This window comes from Corella eumyota, chromosome 3, assembly GCF_963082875.1.
Source record: "Corella eumyota chromosome 3, kaCorEumy4.1, whole genome shotgun sequence".
NCBI classification, from domain to species: domain Eukaryota; kingdom Metazoa; phylum Chordata; class Ascidiacea; order Phlebobranchia; family Corellidae; genus Corella; species Corella eumyota.
In genome coordinates this window covers 7,995,244-8,015,256 of record NC_137492.1, presented here as the reverse complement: position 1 = coordinate 8,015,256, position 20,013 = coordinate 7,995,244, and the positions used below count along the sequence as shown (strand labels likewise).

At 27.9% G+C, this 20,013-nt stretch overlaps 1 protein-coding gene across 3 annotated transcripts; it reads right to left on the bottom strand.

Moving 5' to 3' along the window:
* Positions 1-72: 72 nt before the first annotated feature.
* On the bottom strand, positions 73-18,864 carry LOC145744799 (multidrug resistance-associated protein 1-like). 3 transcript variants are annotated; one of them, XM_082562746.1, is made up of 36 exons: positions 18,604-18,864; positions 17,995-18,168; positions 17,681-17,806; positions 16,604-16,744; positions 16,263-16,382; positions 15,757-15,899; positions 15,463-15,588; positions 15,306-15,379; positions 15,061-15,187; positions 14,820-14,994; positions 14,271-14,525; positions 13,910-14,113; positions 12,312-12,458; positions 11,983-12,134; positions 11,514-11,640; positions 11,173-11,349; positions 10,933-11,001; positions 10,754-10,852; positions 10,454-10,537; positions 10,092-10,200; positions 9,546-9,657; positions 8,925-9,087; positions 8,714-8,834; positions 8,145-8,234; positions 6,642-6,828; positions 6,209-6,332; positions 3,990-4,080; positions 3,795-3,903; positions 3,282-3,408; positions 2,962-3,063; positions 2,467-2,613; positions 1,959-2,117; positions 1,320-1,486; positions 1,082-1,196; positions 901-980; positions 73-705 (listed from the first exon to the last, which is right to left on the bottom strand). In XM_082562746.1, the coding sequence occupies exons 1-36, from the start codon at positions 18,634-18,636 to the stop codon at positions 597-599; spliced, it is 4,665 nt and encodes a 1,554-aa protein (XP_082418872.1). In that variant the 5' UTR covers positions 18,637-18,864; the 3' UTR covers positions 73-596. The 3 variants fall into 3 exon arrangements, with proteins under 3 accessions (XP_082418872.1, XP_082418873.1, XP_082418871.1); XM_082562747.1 differs by lacking the exon at positions 6,209-6,332 and adding an exon at positions 6,058-6,181; XM_082562745.1 differs by lacking the exons at positions 6,209-6,332; positions 6,642-6,828 and adding exons at positions 7,158-7,317; positions 7,427-7,577 and having other exon boundaries at positions 74-705.
* Positions 18,865-20,013: the final 1,149 nt, after the last annotated feature.

Sequence of the window (20,013 nt, the reverse complement as noted above, 5' to 3'; positions counted from 1 at the left end):
CAGTGTTTTTAATAAATATGGTAAACTACATATTAAGAACTTCTACACTAGTAATATAAAATAACAAAACATATACCAAATCTTCTAAGATATTACTAAACTTACACCACTACAAGATATGTATTAATGTAGAACTACTAAATGAATTGAACACGCAAGAATTACCAATTGCTTCAATTCAAACACAAAATATTTAGTACATTTGAAAAAAAAAATAAAACAGTTCTTTTTGAATTTTATGTCATAACTTTGTGCAAGAACACTAAATTTGAAGACAAAAAAGCAATATACAAATATGTTGACTTGAGGTATTTTGTATTGTTAGTTTTATGTTACAGGCAGTGTTAAAAGTTATAAGAAACTGGTTTAAACATGCAAATTGTTTTACTTAAAAAAAAACAATATTACTAAATTAAAATTATTTTATATACAGCAATTAGTACACTATAACAAGGGAACATTATTACTATTACAAAGTACAATTGGAACTCAATCTAAAAAGTCATCCAATTTTTTCCACCATTTTAAAAATTCATTTTTAAAGCTTTGACCATCTTATATTACTATCACATATTTGTACTATATTGTAAAGCCAATTACGCTAGCCCCGCATCTTTAGCCATGCTGTAAAATATTCCTTTAGCTTTCAGTAAGTTTACTGGTGTGTCAAACTCAGCAACTTTGCCAGCATCTAAGACAAGCACTCTGAAAAAATAAACAAAATTTATTGAACATACAAGATGTCTGCTGCCTTAAAGGCTGTATTTCACTCATTTATGTGGTTACTATTAACAAATCTTTCCCATAATTTACTTACAGCAGTTCTTTTATGTTGAGGGGCTATACATATGTGATATGTACATAATACGATAAATTACTTTTTTTAAATTAAAAAATCACCTGGTACTATCCATAATAGTATTAAGACGATGAGCAATTGTAAAGGAAGTACATTCTTCAAATTGTACTCGAATAGTGGCCTGAAAAAGAAAAAGATTTATTAACGAAAATCATGTAAGCCTCAAATGTGAAAAACTATAAAAAAAGAAATTAAAGTTAATTTTAACACTATGATGGCTACCTGAATAAGGTCATCAGTTTCCAGATCCACAGCAGCAGTAGCTTCGTCTAAAACCAAAATCTTCGATTTTCTCAACAAAGCTCGAGCTAGACAGACTAGTTGACGTTGGCCAACACTAAAACATAATAAAATGTCAAACAAACTAAATTTTTAATTAGTAACAGTTTCTATACAAAGCTCAGAACTAAACATTTCCACATATAATAAATATAAAACCAAATAGGAAATAATTTTTCACCTCAAATTTTCACCACCCTCTGAAACTTCATGTTCTAGTTTAGCAGGTAAGGAACTCACAAAATTATGTAAATGTGAATGTTCAAGGGCATCCCATATTTGGTCATCAGTGTAAGCATCAAATGGATCCAAATTCATTCGAAGTGAACCAGAGAATAACACTGGGTCCTATGAAACATAAAAAAAGGATGTTGTTTAAACTAAATTTGTTAAACTAAATCACTTTTTTATTTATTTTTATATGTATATATCCTCGATGTGGGAAGGTTAACTTCATGACATATTTGGCCAGTTTGGTTTATTATAGATTAATAAACGCATGATAATTAAATTGCTGATTAAGTGTTTATGAGTTTATACCGTTTGTAGCGCCTAACTCAAAGATGCTACAGCATAAAAGCGTGAAACCAAGTGTTTTGACCACTACACCATGCTGCCAATATTAATTCCAAAAATAAGGTTTATATAAATTATATGCTAAATGTGGATTCTTTTAAATAATAAATATCATGTAATGAATTTAATACAAATGACTAACACATTTAAGACTGAGTTTAATTAATTTAAGTTCTACTAAAAATAAAAAATAAAACTTGCTTACATTAAAGATAAAAATTTAAAAAAAACTTTTTTAACATACTTGTGGAATGATTGAGAGTTTAGACCTAAGATCTTGAAGTCCCATCTTAGAAATATTTTTTCCATCGATTGTGATTGAGCCTTCAGCTGATTCAATGATGCGAAACAAAGCTAATGTCATGGATGACTTGCCAGCACCAGTACGACCAACTATTCCAATCTAGTTAAGAAAAAGGTTTATAATAAAAAAATGATCAAAATTAATAAAATCAACACAAAAAATTTTGAATACCTAAAAAATTGAAAAAAAAAATTAAATCTATTTACTTAAAAAGTATATTTAAATCAACACAAACTATTAAAATAAATATTATATATAATATAGCTTAGTGGACATAACATATGTATGGATGTACAATTTATGACTCTACAAAATAAATTAAACTGTCAATTATGGTGAGTGAGTAAATTATCACTGGCAAATATTTATAGCGAGTTGCTAACATATTATGACAATCAAAATCCTGAACATATGATGGCGTATCAACTAGTATTAGTAATAATCATACCTTCTCCCCTCCTTTAATATCGATGCTTATATTTTTCACCACCAGATCAAGTTCAGGTCGATATCTTGTGCTATAGTCATTAAATTTAATTTCCCCGATTGCTGGCCAATCACTAGGGGGCTGCTCATCTTCCACAACTAGAGGTGCCTTTGAAAAAAGTAAAAGTTATTTAAAAAGTAAATTTTGTCAAATATTTGTTAGAAATATATATTACAACAACTGCCTATTAGTAACAAGTTTTTTTTTTATTTATTTGTGCCTTGCTCAAGGGGCTACAACATGGAAGCAGTAGGGATTAAACCCGGGACCTTATGTAATAAAGCCAAGTATTCTTACCACTACACCATGCTGCCGGTCAATGTTTAATGGAAGTAATGTAGCCGAAAAAGGTGGACAATTTACTAACTTGATACAAAATTGTTACAGACTGTTTATGCATTTTTATTATCATAAGCAGGACAAACACAAACAAAATTCAGAAAAATCTTGACTTACCTCTTGCACAACATTCGAATATTCTTGCACTCTTTCCACAGCAACAATATTGGTTTCCAACTCGCTAGACTGCCTCACCATCCAATTAAGTGTCTGAGTTATCTGAACATAAAACATTTTATACAGCAAACAATGACTACATTTTAGGTTTAAACTTAGGTTCAAATCCATAAATTAGACTTAAAATTATTAAATGGTACAAAAAGCAGCACAAAGGATATTGAGATCATTTTCAAATTACCGGCACATATTCATTTATTTAACACTACACATTTATAAGTAGCAACTTCAAATATAATTTTGTAACTTCTTAAACTTACCTGCATGGCATATGAGATAGACAAACCAACAATACCAGGATCAATGTTGTTCCTACCAGTCACAGCAAATACAGCAGCAAAAAATACAATAAAGTTGCCAACCAGTTCCAATCTTAAAGCTAACCACCTAGTAATAAATGATAACTTGATTTTAATAGTAGGAATGTTGTAACATATATTTAAAAAATATATCTTTATCATCGATGTATATATCTGTGTATATATCTTTATCGTCGATGTGGGAAAGTCGAAGGCGCGACTTAAATATAGAGTAACATCAGTTACTCCAACCCCGTTTGGGATATTAAAGATTATAATTGCCTTATAATTATGCTGCTGATTAAATGCTGGCTCAGCAGAAGTTCGTACCATTTATAGCACCTTACTCAAGGGTACCACAGCATGAGATCAGTGGGATTAAACCCATGTTTATATTCGTTACTAGTTGAAAAGTGCATACCATTATGCAAATCTATACATTTTTTGCAATGTTGAAAGGTATACAAATGTTACCTGTTTGATACAATGTTAGGAAAATATGCCATCTGGTTAATATCCACTTTCTTTAAATTTTGATTGATAAAACTATTTTGTAATCCGTAAGCTCTTATCGTACTTGCACCTAAACATAAACAGAAGTTCAAGCAAATTACTTATTTAGAAAAATAAATATATATATTTGTATATATATATGTATAAAATAAATACCTGTAACAGTTTCACCAAAATGAGAATAAATTGGAGATCTGCTGATTGATTCGAGTCTTTTTAACTGACGTGAAGTACGAACATAAAATCGCTACAAATTATTAACGATTTGTGAAAAATTAATTTGTAAAAATTAAGACATAATTTTACTTAAAACAAAAGTTAATTAAAAATGATAAATCTCAAAATGACAGAATCTTTTTGGGCTGAATGAATAATTTTTTTCTGATTTTAACGCCAATTCTTCTTTCAAATTTCAATCACCAAACAAATTAACCAAAAGTCACCATAAACAAAACAACAAAACAACCCAAAAGCACTTTAGAACACATAATACACAATGAAAAAGATGACCATAGTTTGGGCTGCACAACAATATTATAAAAATAGAATAAATTTTTAAGATAGGTATATGTAAAAAAAATAAAAATTGCAATTTAATTAGCAATGAATGAATAAATGCAAAGCACTATTTCAGCATTTTAGTTTTTCAATTTAGATTCTATACAACTTAAAAACATGCCTAAAAATAAAGTAAAAAAGTAATTTTAAATCATAAATATGGTAACCAGTCAATTTAACCAAGAAAAGGTTTCAATAAGTTAATCTGTCCAAAACTAAGTTGTCTCCAGGTTAAGCTGACATGGAACCACAAATATATATTTTAGTTAGAACACTTGCCTTTATAACCTGAAGTCAATAGTTTGATTCCCACTGCTTTCATGTTGTAGCAACATTAAGTAAAGCACTATAAACAGCACAAACTTCTGCTACACCAAAAAACTTATTGGCAGGTTAATTATCGAGCATTATTATTCAAAATATTAAAAACCTTTAAAGGTAACTCCAGACTGGGTTTAAGTAATAAATAGTTTGCAAATTAAATATAAATAGATTAAAAAATGTTTACAATTATAATAAATTTAAAAAAAAAATCTGAATTGAAAAAATTTAAATCTTTAAATCTTCAGAAATGGAGTTTTCCATGACTAACCTGAGCAACAAGAAATAAAATAATAAAACTAGTTTTTAAAGCAAAATATATTTGATGTATTTATAAAAAATAATAAAATAAAAATAAATGTAATACATAAACTGTATTATTAAGATTTAATGATACATTTTTAACAATATTAACAAGCAAAATCTGGAGTTAATATATTAAAGTTATTGATGAATTACATCACGAAATTAAACAATGGACAAACTAAATAAATTAAATTTAAATTAAATGATTTAGGCTAATTTTGCAGCCATGCAATTTGTATTAAGCAAAAATCAAATTATAAATACAAAACAAAAAATTAGGAATTTTAAAATGCAACCACACAATTAAAGCAAATTTTTCCTGGTTACAATTAAAGCAAATTTTTGTGAGACAACCATGTGATTTAACATTTCATGAATCAAAATTATTGCAAGTGTTACTATGCAATTTTAATTAACAACTAAGTTAATATACGAAAATTGATGATACTAATATGGTACATGCATGCTAAAATTATATTTTTTAGGATAAATATTAAACTACTAACACTATTAACCTAAATTACATGCCATTAATATATTTTAAGTTTGTGCTTTTTTCTGTCATTTTGAGATTTAAAATTAAGATAAAAATAAATTTAAAAAAATGTAGAAGTAATTATAGGTGTTTTCTAGTGGCCAAGCATGTTTTAAAGCCTAAAAATTGTTTTAGGATATTTGATATTTAAAGTGATATAAAACATATTGCAAATGATATGGCCGATATTACCTAAAACCTTTTGCCCAAATAGATATTATCTAAAAACCAAAAAATTCAAAAACAGCATTTTACCAAAATTTAGGTCAACCAATTTTTTTTTTAAAGTTAAAGGAAAATTCACTAAAGAAGGATAAGGGTAAACAGAAGTTGATAAAAAATGTCTTATTATTGGTGAAATATTGTTTTCAGTTAAATGTCTATTTGGTAAAAAGGTTTTGGGCGGTATGGCAGTAATCCAATGCAAATCATGCTATTAATACTTCCAAAATTTGAATTATTAAATTAAATGTTTTATTTACATGCCAATTTCCACTCTCTTACCTGAGTTGTTATATAAACTGTTAGAATTGGAATTAAGGACAAAATGAAATATGGAGTTGAATAAGTTATGATGAAAAATGCGGCCATCACTTTAAAAAAACAGGCCAAGAAGGATTTTGAATTGCTAAAAACACAACAACTTTAAACTAACCTGCGTTATTATATAGATAATTAGAATGGGAACAAGTGATATAAGAAAATAAGGTGTAGCGAAGGAGATTACAAAAAATGTGGCGGCCACTTGAAAAAATGAACTAATTCCCCAGTTAACTGTTCTAAAAAAGAAAAAGGTTGTTTTTAGTAAATTTAAAAATGGCAGCAAACAAACCATGCAAAGTTAATTTAAAAAAATATTGTTAAAGCTAAAAAAATGTTAATGTTCCCCAATTTGAAAAAATATTAACAGTTACACTGTTTTAAAAAACTGAAGCCAATACATGCGAAAAGATAAAAAATAAACCAAGCAAAAAAAGTAAATAAAAAGAAAAGTCAACAAAAGAACAATTACAGAAAGTGCTGGAAATGAGTAAAAATAACTTCTAACTTAAAATAGTTTTAAAACATTTACTTAACAAAACTTTTACCTGATCAGTAGGTCATCCATAATATCGACATCTTTTCCGAATCGATTTAAAATCCGACCACTAGGTGTTTGATCAAAGAAGGACATAGGTGCACGAAGAACATTATTCAACATACTTTTGTGAAGAAGGTTAGAGGCTTTTAAGCCACCAAACCACATTAACAAGTAGTCGAAAAACACAAATATAGCTGTAAGAAATCAAGTTAACAATTTTGGGCAACAACAGAAGTCATGACCAATAAATGTAGAATGTAATAGCACAACAAGAATTGTCACTATTTTGTGACAAATTGCTAAGATTGAAAAACTTGAAAATTAATAAACAAACAACTTACTAAAAAGGAAAAATAAAACAAACAATTTACAAAAAAAAAAAAAAAACTAAGTAATTGTAAATATATACAAGGTACAATTGCAAAATTGAGTTTTTTAAAACTTTTTTGTGTTGCAAATAAAATTTTTGGCGATTATGGGCTAGTGATTCTGTCATTTTGGAATTTTTATAAATTAAAATAACCTGAATAAGGTAATAGAGGAGAAGCAGGGGGACAACAACGGCAGCGAATATTGGGGTGCTGTAAATAATTACTGAAAAAGTGCCAAGAGTTCGAAAAAAAGTTTGGAAAAACCCGCTAAAACTTCTGGGTATGACTTCGTCGATAAGATAAACATCTTTGCTGTTATTACAAATTTTTTTTAATATCTAACACAACATGTTATTTTTTAATTCCACATCAATGAAAACTTAGACATATCTATTAAATTTTTTTTTAAATAAACAAACACCTGAATCTATTAATAACTCTTCCAAGAGGAGTGGTGTCAAAAAAAGCCACAGGCGCTCGGAATATTCGATACAACATTTCATAATGAAGATAAGCTGCTGCAGCAACAGCTCCGTAAGTCAGAGTAAATGAGGAAAATAAAACCAATAAAGCTTAAAACAAAAGTTTTACAAGTGAAGTTGTTATAAATTTTATCAGCTACAAAGTTTTTAATAAATTAAGTTCAATGAAATAAAATCCCCAACACCGAATGAGTTAGGGGCTTACAAATTTAAGATGCCACAATCTGTTTTTTTGACTAATTTTCAAACATTTTTATTATTCAAAAATATTAACAAGTAAAGACTTATGGAAACACAAACAATTTAAAAATAAGTAAAAATCGATTTTGTTAAAAAAAATTATAGTCCAACCCTAACCCAAAACTAAAAAGTGAAAAAATATTCCTAAAAACCAATTTATCAAAAAGACATTTTAAACCAACAAAGTTATAAGCAATAAAACAACATAAGACTAAACAAAAACCAAATAACCTTAAAAATCTTTTTTTGAGTAAAAATGTCCTTAAAATCTAGGAATATTCTAATTAAAAATAACCTATTAGAGTACCCAGTAAAAATGTTTATAATTTTCCGAAATCGACCTAAATTTTAAAGTATTAACGTAATAATAAAAGTTCTTAAATCACAAAATAAAGACTCAATAGTGTATAACTTTACCCTGGGTTAACCCTAATATTCCATAAACCCCAAGTCGAATTGAAGTTCCATTTTGAGTTCCGTCTGGGTTGATCGGATCTGTACTCCATTCTGTTGGAGTAAAATAAAACATGAAGTAAAAAAAAGAACTACTACTGATTATTAAATGTTTATAATACATTTTAATACAAAAAAAACTAACTTAAAGTTAAATTATAGGGTATATCACATTACATTGATAAGCTAAATTTTTTATCATTTTTCGATTCATGTGAGATGGTACTTGGGGCCTGGTGTATAGTAACATTCATTACTAAAACACAGTCATGAGTTGATATTGAGATTTTGGCTTGGCAAAAGTTTCAACATACTTAAGAGTGCAAATGTAAAATATGTAGCCCGGAATCGAGTCTGGGACCTTAGCTAGTGAATTGTATTACCATTGTCTGATTACCAGCATAATGATTAATTTTTGGTTTAGCAAAATAAAATAATATTATCACTTCTTTAACGATGCAGTAAATTTTGCAACATTATAGTGAAACATTCTTAAATATAAAAACTAGAAGTATTTCAAATTAAAATAATACCTGATAACCAAATACTAGAGTATATCTGAGCAGCATTTTGTAGAATATAAAACAAACAAATAAAGAAGGAGACGAAATAACCAACTGATCTGGTGTAGGATATAAACACTGAAAATTTAACCTAAAAAAATATATATATAAAAAACAGGAAAAAAATTTTAATAAGCTTAAATAAGATATGAAAACTATAGAAAAATTAAAATAAATATACATTTCCAGTCGCAGCTTTTTCGGTAGCAATTAGTTTATCCTCGTTTTCTGGAACTTTCTTGGGGGGAAGTTTACAAACTCGATCTTCCTTCATCTTCTTCTTAAGTGGAACATATTTACAAACTGGACCATGGATGACTTGGTTCGATTGTCTGCTTTGTTGTCTGTTGCAAAAGATTAAAAAAGATGTTAATTTGCAAATGTAATTAAGTCTATTCATGTAGAAGAAAGCTGCCTATAACATAACATAACAAATTTTATTTAAAGCTTCCATACTAAAAATTAAAAAAAAACTGCAGCCAAACCTGCAAAAAATCAAAAACCAGAACTCTGTTTTGTATTGTTTCCTACTTAAATTGAATTAGGCTATTTTACTAATTTTAAAAAAATATAAAAATCTAAAACTTTTTTGTAAGCAACTTCTTTTTGCAAGCAATTTTAAGCATATATATATGCTAATTCTTTGTACTATATTTTACAAGAACACTATTATATTTTACAAGTTATATTTTACAAGAACATTAAGTTTTACAAGAACAGTGTTAATCACTTTAACTTTTTGCATAGCGCACAGTTTAAAGACTAATGCCAAAATCAAAACCAATATACAAAATATATTTACCTTTGAAACTTTCTGCGAGCCACATTAGTTGTTTCTTCCCCAATTTCATCCAACTCAATTGGTTCACAATCCTGCTCTCCAACCGAGTAAATATCAGATGTGATTGACATAACTGTAAGTTAATATTTTTTTGGCTTATTAAATGATATGCAATAAAATACCGGCAGCGTGGTGTAGTGGTAAGAACACTTGCTACTCCACACATGGGGTCGTGGGTTCAATCCCCACTGACCTCATGCTGTAGCACCCTTGAGTAAGGTGCTATAAACGGTATGAACTCCTGCTGAGCCAGCACTTAATCAGCATTATATTATCTGGCAATTATAATCTATACTATCCCAAACTGCCACAGGCAACTTGAGACTGGGTCGGAAAAACTCATGTTACTCTATGTTTAAGTCGCACATTAGACCTGCCCACATCGAGGATAAAGATACATACAAAAAAAAAATTTGGTATACAGATGTGATCACAAATTAAAAAAAAAACTTAACAAATTTAAAATAAATTTAAAAAATGAGGTAAAATTTAAAAACCCTAACTCACTTGTAGGATCTCCCTCAACCTGTTCCTTATCATCTTCTGCTTGCGCGTAATTCCTAAGAAACTCAGCAAAGTCACCGTCCTTATCCAACAAACTTTGATAATCACCAACCTGTAAGTAACAGATTTTGAGCTTTACTGAGTTTGTACCATTTATAGCATTTTTCAAGAATACTACATCATAAAACATTGAAATCAAACACTTTACCTATTGAAATAAATCATTCTAACAACTACCAGTTGCTATTGGTTCTAAAAATCTTTTTTATTCATTTAAAAAAAGATGTTGTTTGTAAATAATTAAGGTTCTATGAGATTTAATTTTTTTTTAAATTTAATTTAAATTAAGTTTTTAAGGTGTTTACCTCAGATACCTTCCCATTTACAAGAACAAAAATTTGATCAACTTGAGGCAGGAAAGCTAAACCATGAGTTACTAAGATTTTTGTCTGTAAAAAATATGTAAAATAATAAGAAACCAATATATAATTGAAGCTTAATTTTCTTAAATTAAAATTTTCTTAAATTAAGTTTAAATTACAGAACTTCAAAATAATAAATATGCCTTCGAGGTGCATTGTTGCTAAATTACCAAATTTTGTGATTTAATAGTAACCCAAATAAGTAAAAACGCAGCTACTGATAAAGTTAAGTGATTTTTTTACCTTTTTAGCAAGGCAACCTTTTGGTCCAACGACATTATCGAAAATATTTTTCCCAACATGAGAATCTACAGCACTGAGTGGGTCATCAAATAAATAAACCTAAGTGAAAATAAGAAAAGTTAAAATACAATTCTCTTTTGTTAGTTAAAAAAAAACTAAGAATATTTAATTTTTCTTACATCAGCATCTTGATAAACTGCTCGAGCAATCGCCACTCTTTGTTTTTGGCCCCCTGATAAGTTAATTCCCTAAAAAATTTTGTATTAAACTTATATTAAAGATGATTTAGACAAATGATTACAATAAGATATACACGAAACTTAAAAGAATATTTTTTTGTGCCAATAAGACTATTAAAATCATTTAGTTTGGGTCCTGAATTAAATTAAAACAGTTTCAATATTTTTTCATATTCCTACCCTCTCTCCAATTTCAGTTTGATCGCCAGCTGGCAACATTTCAAAGTCAGTTTCAAGTTCACAAGCTTTGATGGTATCCTGGTACTTGCAAACATCTAAGGGTTGACCAAACAAGATGTTGTCACGGACTGTTAAGTTTTGAATCCAAGCTTGTTGGGGTACATAGGCTACTGAACCCTATATCAGAAAAAAAAATTTTAAATAAAAAAACTTATTTTTAAAATTAAAATATTTTTTTTTGTATATATCTTTATCCTCAATGTGGGAAAGTCGAATGCGCAACTTAAACAAAGAGTAACATCAGTAATATTGAAGTATAGTTTAGATTGTAAAATTTGAACCTTAACAGCAACATATCCGTTAGTTTTCTCCATATCCCCCAACAAAGCTGACATGAGTGAAGATTTACCACAACCCACTTGACCAACGACTGCAACTAAACTACCTCGTTCAACTTTCATATTGATACTGAAAAGCAAGGGTACATGTAAATTAAAATCAAAGTTAATCCTGATTTCTTTTTATAGGTAGTGTCATTAAAACAGCAGCATGGTGCAGTTGGAACATTAAACTTTGAATAGCATGTCATTCCTTTAATCCCAGTGCTACTCAAAGCTGGAATGAAGTTACCAATGTTTAAACAAAGAAGTTGACTTTCAATGATAAAGATATAGAAAAAAAGTTGTACAATATTGTTAAGTTTGACATTTATACTACTAGTAATGTGTTTTATTTAAAAGAATAAAATCTACAAAAATTGTGACAATCATTTTTAAAGTTTTTAAACAAAAAAAAAAACAAATTACGAACTTTTCTAAAACATTTTCCTCATTCTGGTCCCACTTGAAAGTTCCCTTTTCCACCTCAATTTGAGTCCCACGATCTGAGTTACGATCCACATTACCCAAGTCTAACTCACCTGAAGTCAAGAACTTTTGGAGTCTTTGCAAACTTACACTTGCCTGAGTAATTAAGAATTTGAGTAAAAATTTAAAAATATAATTTGAGTGAAAAAAATAAAGACATCGATATCAAAATTAATAAAACAAAAAGAATTTTTTATTTTGAATCTAAAAATTGTTTAAAGTTTTCGTAGTTATCCAATAAATAAGATAATATAAACTATATTAAATAATAACCTGTACAATGGAAGACACAACCATGGGCAACATAGCAAGTGGAAATCTTAAAATGTTAAACAAAGAAAGTGAAACAAAAGCACGCTGTGCATCCAACACATTCTGATCATCTGATAAAACAAAAACTCCAAACGAAACAAGTGAAACCTAAAAAAATAATCATTTAAAAAAAAAAATTTCGGGATTTAATCTATATATATAATGGAGCTTAGTCGACGATATATATATATATATATATATATATATATACATATATATGTATAATTTATAGTCCTTTAAAATAAAAAACACTGCCATTTGTGGTGCACGACTAAATTATAGCGGGCAAGTATTAACTAAAAGTTGCATGGATGCTGAATTTGAGAGAATGCAAAATGACAGAACAAAAGTTAAGGAACTGGAAATAAAGAAACTGAAAATGAAGGAACAGAAATTAAACTTAGAATAAAGAAAAAAAAAACTTTAAATAAAGAAGCCGAAAAATAAGGAAACAGAAAATAAAGGAACCAAAAAATTAAGAAACGGAAAATGAAGGAATAAAAAATAAAGGAATCAAAAAAAAGAAAACAGAAAATAAAGAGCCTTAAACTAAAGAAACAGAAAATAAAGGGATGGAAAATGAAGGAATCAGAAAATAAAAGAACAGAAAATAAAGAAACCCCAAAAAAAATTAAAGGAATTAAAAATGAAGGAACCAGAAAAGAAAGAACAGAAAATGAAGGAACCGAAAAATAAAGAAACAGAAAATGAAGAAATGGAATATTGAGGAACTGGAATTTGGGAACAGAAAATAAAGAAACGAAAAACAAAGAAACTGGAAAATAAAAAAATGGTAAATGAGTAAAACAAAAAATAAAAAAACAGTTATAGGAAAACGAGAAATAAAGAAACAAAAGTTAAAGTAAGGTAAAAAAGGGAATGGCAGAATCTTAAAAATATAAAACGAGAAAATTTAATTGACTGTTTATTCGTATTTAGGTTAACAATACTTATAAAAGAAACAGTACTTGATATAAAATAAAACAAAATTTGTTCTTTTAAATCTTACGAATTGAAAAACCATAACAAAAAAAGGTTTAAAATTTTAAATATTTTGGTGAGTCAATTTTTCTATTAACCTTGAAAACAATTTTAATTAAATAAAATAACTCTTACAAATTTGTCCACAAAAATGTAATTTTAAGATTATTTGTTCACATATATGCCCTTGAGGGTTTGCCATTAAATTTAATGTGATTGATAAAAAATTATTATTCATTTTCTAAAAGTAACAACGTTTTAAAATTTCGTGAGGTAACAACGTTTAAAATTTTTTTTTTGTTAAATAATAAGATTGAGAAAAATTCTTCAATAAAAAAATAAGAAGGCTTTAATAAAAATAAAATATATTAAATAATATCAAATTAAGAAGCCATTACTGATATGTTATTACATTATGCATTGATACAAGTTAATTGTATTAACATTATTAAAATAAAAAGTATTTTGACAATTTATTAGCCATTCATCATAAACAAATCATCAAAATTAATAAAATTACAAAATCATCGCTACACCGAAAAATTAAAAAAAAAAAAAAATTAAAAGAAACTTCTTACCATAAATGGAGCACATATAAAAGTAAATGATGAAGCTGCATTCAAATAAGCTGCTTTTCTTAATTCCCTTAACTCTTTTGCTCTTATTTCTGTTATTTTGTCTTTAAATGACATCTCCCAAGCATACATTTTCAATACTTTTATTCCGTTTAAGATTTCGTTCATTAATTTGATTCTTTCGTCTTTATATTTCATTTGTTTTACCTATAACATAAACAAAATCTATAATTTACTGATATAATATTAATATAAAAATAAACTTAAATATTATTCTGTAAATTAAAAAAAATAAAAATAAATGTAAAAAGTTGTGCAATTCATCTATAGCATTTACGATTTTTTTATAAATTAATTTAATTACCTGTAGCTCTCTTGCTTTGGCAGCAATAAACGCATTAATAGGAATAAGTAAAATCATAACAGCAAGACCTGCTAAGACACTGGGCCCCAACTCCATCCATAGAAAATATAGAGCAAGTATGATCTGGAATGGACCGGACCATATAATATTAAGGTAAGACATCAAGTCCATAAATCTTTGGGCGTCGACTGACATTAAGTTCACAACCTCTCCGACAGTGCTTTCTTTACGTGCTGAGTTTGATAATACAAGTGACTAAAAAATAAAAAATAAAGTTAAAATGATGTTTGAAAGTTAAAATTAAGAATTATTGTCGGGTACGATTTGAAAAATGCCTAAACTTTGAATTGATTCAAAAATATAAAAAGATAATATTGTTACAAAAATGTAATAGGATGAAATAAGAAAAGCGACAAATGGCTCTAATAACTAATTAAAGCACTACTCCCAAGAGGGTACATTTTAGAGGGTAAATCTAGAATAATCACCTCTATAGGTTTGCTAGCCTGAATTAGCCATTCTAATTCAAAAAGTATAAATATACCTCACCTTTCTATAAATAGCACTTATAATTGCTGATCGCAATCTCATACCAATTACAAAACAAATATGAAAATATTGTTGTAAGATCACACTTTGTACAATCGCCGTCAGAAATAAACCGACAGCAAGAAAATAACCCTGCCACAAGGGGGCATTACTCGACGTGAACTGAATCAAGCCTCTAAAATTTTAAAAACACAAAAGGTTGTTTTAAAATTAAAAATGAGTTACAAAAAAATTAGTATACCTTAGCAACTGAGGACTAACAAATGAAAGAGAATCCTGGAAGAATTTAGCTAGTGAACTCAGCAAAAAATAAGGTCCAAAGGTTTTGACCATTGCAATGAATAAAGATGGTTTCTTGCCTTTCGTATCTACATAAGCAATCGAAATAATTATAAATTAATTTATACAATTTACAAACTCAATATAAAAAATTTTGTCCAATAAAAAAAAAAAAACTTTCTAAATTTTTTTTGCCAATTTTCTTACCAGTTTTTGGTTGTTGAATTAGAACTTCTGCTTCTTTGCCTTTTTCAGCATTTTTACTTTTTTTGTTACAAGAACTAAACACAAAATAATAACAATCAGATGCTACTTTAATTTTTGTTTTTTACTGCTTTAATAAACAGAGTTGCAATAAATTTACCCTTTCTTTAATTCCTTGTCCCAATTTTCCCTGAAATGTGCAGAAATATTTTCAGTTTTGTCTGAGTTATTTAACTCCCATAAATCTTCATCCACTAGAGGTCTCTTGTATCCCAAAACAACCATACTTCAAAATATTAAAAAAATATATATTCAAAAACAAAAATAATATTTAAACATCTGTTAAATTACAGAGTGTTTTTTTTTTTTATTTAAACTATAAAGCCTATGTATTTTTTAGTTTTATACATGCTTAAAATTAATGTTTTGTACAAAAAATATATTAATAGGTCACCTGCTAAACCACCAAAATGATATTTTTGAAAGAAAGGTAGCACATGCTTCGGGGCTGCTATTCGTTGATTTTTTATTTTCCTTTTTGTCTCCTTTCATTTCCAATAACAGAGGATCAGAAGTTGAAACCTTGTTTTTATTTTTCTGTAAAACAAAAATTTTGAGTTGAACTCTTATTAACAATTTTTTTTTATTTCATGTATTTTTTTTGTAACAAAGTGCTCGTTTGAGTGTATATTTTATAATTTATCAACAATTTATAATATAGACTTGCCGGAGTATTAAACTTATTGTCAATGTTAATTTATAGCTATTAAATTGGTTAGGCTGATGTTTAATTGTCGAAATATGGTGACAAATTGCAACCAATATAATTTACTTGTGCACTACACTTAGCATTTTTTTTTATTTTGGATACATATTAATTGGACACACATTAATTTAAAAAAATTGGACATACACATAGATATTTTTCGTAAAGAAAAACACAAAATATGTATTTTTTACCTTTTTAATCTGAAATGCTGGTGGGTCATCAGGAAACCAAGTCAGGACAAAATTAAATAAAACGCAAGTGTATGATAACACAAATGTCACCATTCTAAGGGTTTCCATTGGACTTAACATCTATATATTTAAATCAAAAAGTTAGTGTTTCCACATAACTAAATTTTAAGTAATTTTTTCGAGCATAAAATTAAAAATTTAAAGAAAAATTTTTAAGATAAAAAAAATTAAATATTTTTTTAAATGTGACTTAAAATTAAAAAAAAAGTAAAACTTGACATAAAATTTAGTTTACTTAATTATTTCAAAAAAAATTAAATTTACTAAAATTGTAAACTCACGTCGGTGTTAGAAATCAAATCAATTTTTTCTTTTAACACCAAAGCCCAGGTCAATATAAGAAACATCCAGAAGCAAGTTAATAAACCCGAAGATTGAATTCCTTTCATTCGATCATATTGGGTCATAACTACTGCTATAGCCTTGTAAAAATAATCAAAATTTGTTAAACAGTAAAAAAAATATGCCTATAAATTTTAATTTAACCTTTTATTTTTTATATATTTATACAATGGTATTTTTATTAAAATAATAAAAATTGCTGTTACATCTCTATTCTGCTTTAATGTTAAATAATATAAAATAGTTTATAGTCCTCAATATTTTTGGAGCCATAAAATGAAAAGTGAAAATCTTAAAAGAAACAAAAACAATATGTATTAATTTTTGCTATTATTAGTTATCAATTACTAAATAATTATACAGTTCAGTTTAAGACATGGATTAATAGATATATTTAAAATAGGGTTAGAGTATAATTTATATATAATAAAGCTTGGCGAATGATATATGTATGTATAACCTAAAGACCCACAAAATAAAAAAAACGTCATTTGTGGTGCGATAAATTATCATTAGCAAATATTGGTTAGGAGTTGAGACAACATTTCGACAATTAAAATCTCAACCATAGGGCAAGCTATCGACTAGTATATTTTAGTGAATAAAAAAGTTATGAACAATTTGCAAGAATATTAAAAATTAAGAGTTCTTTAAAGATCATAAACTACAAGTGATTTAGTAATTGGGTGTTTATTTAAATTGTAACTTTTAACTTCTTTAAATATATATTATCCTTGATGGGGGAAGGTCGAATGCACGACCTAAACATAGAGTAACATCAGTTACTCCAACCCACTCTTAGCAATTTAAGATATTATATGGATTATAATTTCCCGATAATTATGCTACTGATTAAGTACTGGCTCAGCAGGAGTTCATACCGTTTACAGCCCCTTACTTAAAGGCGCTCCAGCATAAGAGCAGTGGGGATTAAACCCACGGTGTAGCAAGTGTTCTTACCACTACACCACGCTGCCGATTTACATATAGTGTTTACTATTACATAAAGTACTTACCATTGAAAGACCAAATAGTAGAGGGGCAACAAGATCAACTGGAGGAACAACTTCAGAGTTTCCCCAAGAAATTAAACTTCCGATTAAATTTGTCCAACTCAGTAACCATAATAAAATTGTTATCACCTAAAAAATAATTACAACATTTTTTACTTAAGTCAATTTTAACAGCAAAAAATAATTAAAAACCATAAATCTGGTATTTATATTTATTTTTAGCAGACAACAGCCTTTGTTTAATATAAAATACGTCTATTTTATTTGTTATAAGGCTTTAACTAAATAATTCATCATACACAAAATTAACAGCTTACAATTTTAGCTTTAAATAATCTTGACACTGGAATATATGATCTTTTTGATTTCCTTGTAAGTAAATAATAAGGAATAGTTGTCACCCACAAATACAAACATGGTAATAAATCGAAAACAACTTGTTGAAAACATGAAGTGAAACTTGGGTTGGTTGAATTTAAACTTTGAGAATCCTAAAAAAAATTGTCGAAAAATGAATTTAAACGTTTGCAAAAGTTAAAATTTTTTTATTTTTGATATTATTTTTTAATTATTTATTTTATTTGCACAACTTTTTTTTAAAATTTTTGTAGTCTTATTTTTATTTATTCAAGTATGCAATACCATTTTTTATACTTAGACAGAGACAGTTAGACAACAACAGAAAATTGTAATATGAGAAGGTGGTGCAGTTTATTTAACATTGAAGTTGTGTAAACAAACTTCATTAAATAAAAAGTTTCAAAAGTGGTTATGCATGTCAATACACTTTAAACACTTAAAACTTAATCTGCAAATATTTGCTTGTAATTCAGGCAGTCGTAAATAACCAATACGCACATAAATAAACATAATTTTATCTTTTTATACGGAATTTTAAAAAATCTAAAATAACAAAAAAGACTTACAAAAAAGACTTCACCGCAGAAATCTTCCAACATTTTTTAATTTGCTGAAGTTATTCTGTATTCTAACACCTTTAACAGCAACGAATTGCTACTACGATATTCATATACGCAACGGTAAACCGCGTTTTATATTTCAAACCTTTGTTAGGTTTATCGGAGCCTGGAATACAGGAGAGAAGAAAGCCTTATCACCTTAAATAAATATTTTCCCCTTATTGCCTTTTTTATTATGACCACTCTCTCTACTACGCCCTTATTTGGGACCCTTAACGCGGAGCCTATGTGGCTTAAATTAACCTAGCTTAAATAGCTGTACATAGTTGAAAAGGAACACGTGGTTTGCCTATGACGGTGCATTTAACAGATGATGATTCATCATTAAAAGAAGGCGGGTAATTATATTTTAGATGATGGAATTTTGAAACGGATTTCAAAATATCCAAGTCATCTATAAAAAGGTGTTCTGCGGTAGTCTGCGAAATTTCTTGGAATGGCGTAATATGAATTTTATTAAAACACGCAACGTTATAAATCATATAACTGAATTTCATTTAACAAAAATATTTTACTTTAGCAATAAAAAACATATTAACAATCGCAAACTAATCTGAGCTTAGTTTAGCACATTAATTAGAAAATTGCCACAGGAAATCATCAATAAATAGTATTTCCTTCATGAAATATTGCATTAATATTAACAGGCGACATATGATACGATAACGTATATATATCGCCCTCCCACGACAATAAATTTACGACAATAAAATATTATTTAAAAAGTGGCGTTATTAGTTAAGTATTTCCAGCAGTAATAGCGACTTCACAATGTATGTATATCTTTTGTGAGATCTGGTTGGGCCAAGAAAAGGCGGGAAACTGGAAATTGATTTGTTTAGGTCGTTGGTTACGAATTCTACCCAACATATGACCATATTTTACGCAATCTGTGCTACTGTAAAGTAATAATATTGTGCTTTTAATAAAATCTCTGGACTGAGTTAGGGTAACAATGTAATTATTGCTTTAAATTGTACGTGCTTAAAAAACGTTTTAAGAAAAAAATTTTTAAATAATATTATTGTAAATTGTTTTCTATTAATACTGTAAGTTATATTTTTACAAAATCTTCATATTACTTACTTGTCAATGCAGACAATAAACTTTTTTGTGTTAGAATTAGGATTTGCATTTCTTGTTGCCCAGCATTTCATTTCCTTGACATTAAATTTGAAATTTACAATACTAAAAAAATAATTTAATTACGGTATAATAATATGTGACAGCGTAGCACAGCTTTAAGTTTGCCTTGTGCATAAACAGTTAAATTACGTAAGAGAACCGTAACGTCACTGCATTCACCTTGAATGACGTAGTATGAGGTCCAAGCTTAACTCCAACGTAAATTGGGCG